Consider the following 3,780-nt stretch of genomic DNA (forward strand, 5'->3'; position numbering starts at 1 on the left):
GTTTTTTTTTTTTTTTGGATAGAAACTGGTGGGGGTGGGGAAAGACTGAGGGAACTGGGAAGAGAAGGAGGGGAAGTTAAACCTTGCTGCCCACTCTGTCTTTCTCAGAAAACCAAACATGGCATCTTCCATGAGAAGCTTGTTTTCTGACCACGGGAGATATGTTGAATCTTTCCGGAGGTTTCTCAGCCATTCCACGGAACACCAGTGCATGCAGGAATTCATGGACAAGAAGCTGCCAGGCATAATAGCAAGGTAACAAAAGGGACGTTGTTGTCAAAGGGACAAGCCTGAGACTCGCTGTGCGTCAGTAATAGATGGGTCTAGCTCAGCCTCGCAGGCTGGGCACGGGGATAAGGGCGAGTTAGTGATAGCAACTCCCCCTCGTCCCCCTCCTCGCTGCCCTGCCCTGCCTTTCTCCTGCTGTGCTTTGGTTCCACGTTTGCTTTAAACACTCAAAGGCTCCCATTTGTGCTGTATTTCCAGCTGCATAGAGATAAGCGTTAACCATTTGAAGGCACAAATCCATGTTCATTTGGAAAAAGATAAGATGCTAATCTTCGAATTCAGACTTTTCAGCCCTCCTCCAAATTTTACATCCCCAAAAAGGCCGAAAGGGAGTCTGTATGCTTTTCATTACAATCAAATATAAATAATTGCCAAAGTACGATTTGCCCTGAGGACTGAGTCCCTCAGTTCTCATAATATCCATTTAAATTCATTTTCCTTATCCATTGTTATAGTTATCACTCTCTTCCCCAAAATTGTCTTTTTCTTTCAACTTAATATTAGCATATGTTCCTTAAAAAAAGAACCATTTTCCCATTATCAGTGAAACTCACTGGTTGCTATCCTTCTTGCAGAGTTCTTTTTTGGGGTGATTAATGTGTTCAATTTGTGCCAGAGCTGATAAGCATTATGAGAGTAACAGATTCCACATGCTAAAGATAATCAAATCACCTATCTGGGGGTGATTTGCTGTAACTCACTCTGCTTCAGGAAATAATAATGGAAAACTGGGAAGAAATGACTATGGATCCAATTTGCAAACAGCAAAGGAAAGTGGTATTTTATCTTTTGCTGAATTTCTCTATTGTAGGCCTGAAATTCTTTCACCAGGGCAGTACCTATGTCTGACCAGAGCAGGCATTATTAGATGTATATAAAATTTTATTTCCCTTTCTATTTAACATGATTCAGATTTTAAATGTTAGCTTTCAAAAAATAGGATATTACATATTAAAAATTAATATATAATAGGATAAGGATGCCAAACATCAAAGCAGATGGCAAACACAGATAACTTCTTATCTAGGAACTAATTATAGTTAACCTCTTTGGGTTTCTTTGCTCACTTCTAAAGTTAAATATAATGAGTTAATGTCTCAATTCTTTTCCAGTACCAAAAGTATTGCTCATGTCTGTAGCTTACCAGATCCTTGGTTTTCTTCAGCCATACACAGTTTGGTTTGAAGAGGGGCTGTGGATGGAGATAATGTAATAAATGATGAATGACCCTTTCCTTATCTTCAAAGTTTAAATCTAACTGGAAATATTATAAAATCTGTGAAAGACTGAAGAATTTTTAAGGGCACACAGTTTGTCTTTTAACAATAGTATATAGTTAGGAATGATCAGACTCAGTGTCATTTATTTAAAAAGTAATTTTTTCCTGAAGGTAGTGTTTGAAATAAGATTTAAGCAGCCTTTAAAATTGTTGCTTAAAGTTGTCTATGAGTGATGAAGTACCAAAACGTGATTAGGATACGCTTTGTGTATGTTAGGGCCGGGTTTGTTGAGTTGGTGGCTCACTGTGCTAACTGAGTGTGGAGCGAGCATATTAAATTTTTATTAAAGCAAGCCATGCACATATTTTAAAACATCAAATGGTTCTAAAAACAATCAAATGGTTCTAAAGTGGGTGAGGCCTATAACAAATCCCACCCACTCCATTCTTGATTCTCACTCTCCAGAAGCAACCACTTTCAGCACTTTGAAATCTTTTAGTTATTTATGGAATTTTCTTTCATAATTCAAAATAACATGTTATTTTTCTATTTCTTCATTTTGCTATATTAAAATAGCTAATTAGCATGCATATTTCCCACCCTTTCATGTCACTATATTTAGTCAAAATTTTGGTTAAATAATTTGAGTGTTCATGTGATTTTGCCTATGTACATATTATAAATAATTGAGCAATATATTAGACTATACTTACATTTCCTTTTATGTACAACTTTTTGTTTTCCCTAGAGTTGACTATTGCCTTAATTTTGGTTTCTTTTCTTAGTTCTCTATGTACCTATTACTACTTTGATTCCGAAGCAGATATACTAATCTCGTCTCAATATATGCAAACATATCAAGGAATCTGTTTATTTTACCCCAAGGGAACAACTTTTCTGAAGCCCTCTGTTCTTTTTTTCAGTTTAGGAAGATCTGCTTTGGCCTGCTATACAACTATTAAGGAGGGAGTTTATTTCACTTTCTGAGAATCATTTTCTTTCTGAAGTATTTGATTCCCTGATTCTGTGTCTCATGCCTTTCTTTTGTTTCCTCAGTCCTTTTTTTCCTGAACTAATTCTTTAAAAGTTTGAAGAGTGAATGAGAGGTAAACTTTTTGAGACTTTGTATGTTTAAAAATCCCTTGGTTCTATGTTCATCATTAGACAGTTTGACTGGATATAGAACTGTATACTGAAAATGGTTTTGTATCATAGATCTGAAGGTACTTTTACATTGTCTTTTAGATACCAGAATTGCTGTTAACAAATAAAATACTGGCCAGGTGTATTGGTTCGTGCATGTAATCTCAGCACTTTGGGAGGCTGAAGCGGGAGGATTACTTGAGCCCAGGAGTTTGAGACAAGCCTGGGCAACACAGCAAGATCCCATCTCTACAGAAAAAGTAAAAAAATTAGCTGAACAAGGTGACGTGCACCTGTAGCACTGGATACTCCAGAGGCTGAAGTGGGAAGATTGCTTAAGTCCGGGAGAGCAAGGCTTCAGTGAGACATGATTGTGACACTGCACTCAGTCTAGATGACAGAGTGAGACCCTGTCTCACACAAGAGAAAAAAAGAAATCACATGCTACTCAAAATTCTCATCCTTGGCTTGTGGAATAACTTTTACATTATGTGTTTTGTTTTCCCTATTTTGAACTTTTTAGAATCTTCTTATCTCTAGTACTCTGAAATTTTAAAATAGTGAGTTGTGAAATAATTCCTTTTCACCCATTTTGTGGGTACTCCCTGGGCTATTTCAACTGAGATTCAGATCCTTCAGTTATGAGGAACTTTGGTAATCATTCTTCCCCTCTGTTTTCTTTTTCTGAAACTTTTACTCATCAAATACCTCCTGGATTGATTACCTAATTTTCTTGTATTTCCAGTTTGCTACGACTTTCTCTTTCAGCCCATCTATTAATTTTTTACTATCATATTTTTAATTTCCAAGAATGTTTTCTATAGCATTATTTTCATCATTCTCAGATGTAATACCTTCTTATTCATTACAAAATGTTCCTCTGCTCTCTTTGCCTCTTTCAGTCTCTGTTTCTTTTGTTCGACAGCTCCCTAACTGCCTAACGAGCCTTGGTTTTCTGTTCAATCAAATAATGATGCACTAAAAGGTAGTCAGATCCTCTTTGTGTAAGTCAGGGCAGGGTTTGCTGAGTGAGTAGCTCACTGAATAATTGAGTGTGGCCTCAGCTCTTTCCTGTGTGATCCTCAGATATAAAATCATGTTACCTTTATTACTGAGATGATTTGTTTCC

General features: G+C 36.7%; 1 protein-coding gene across 3 annotated transcripts in view; it reads left to right on the forward strand.

Annotated features, from left to right (window-relative positions):
- The first annotated feature begins 16 nt into the window (after positions 1-16).
- Positions 17-3,780, forward strand: part of HNMT (histamine N-methyltransferase) — a 54,384-nt gene continuing 50,620 nt past the window's right edge. The window contains exons 1-2 of one of the 3 annotated variants that reach the window (XM_011935688.1): positions 106-255; positions 2,754-3,111. In XM_011935688.1, coding sequence (XP_011791078.1) covers positions 119-255; positions 2,754-2,772 — 156 coding nt within the window. In that variant the 5' untranslated portion in view covers positions 106-118 and the 3' untranslated portion in view covers positions 2,773-3,111. Of the gene's footprint in view, positions 256-2,753; positions 3,112-3,780 lie in introns of those variants that run through there. The other 2 variants (XM_011935685.1, XM_011935687.1) reach the window with 2 other exon arrangements.

The sequence above is a fragment of the Colobus angolensis genome, unplaced genomic scaffold, assembly GCF_000951035.1.
Source record: "Colobus angolensis palliatus isolate OR3802 unplaced genomic scaffold, Cang.pa_1.0 Scaffold147, whole genome shotgun sequence".
Taxonomy (NCBI): domain Eukaryota; kingdom Metazoa; phylum Chordata; class Mammalia; order Primates; family Cercopithecidae; genus Colobus; species Colobus angolensis.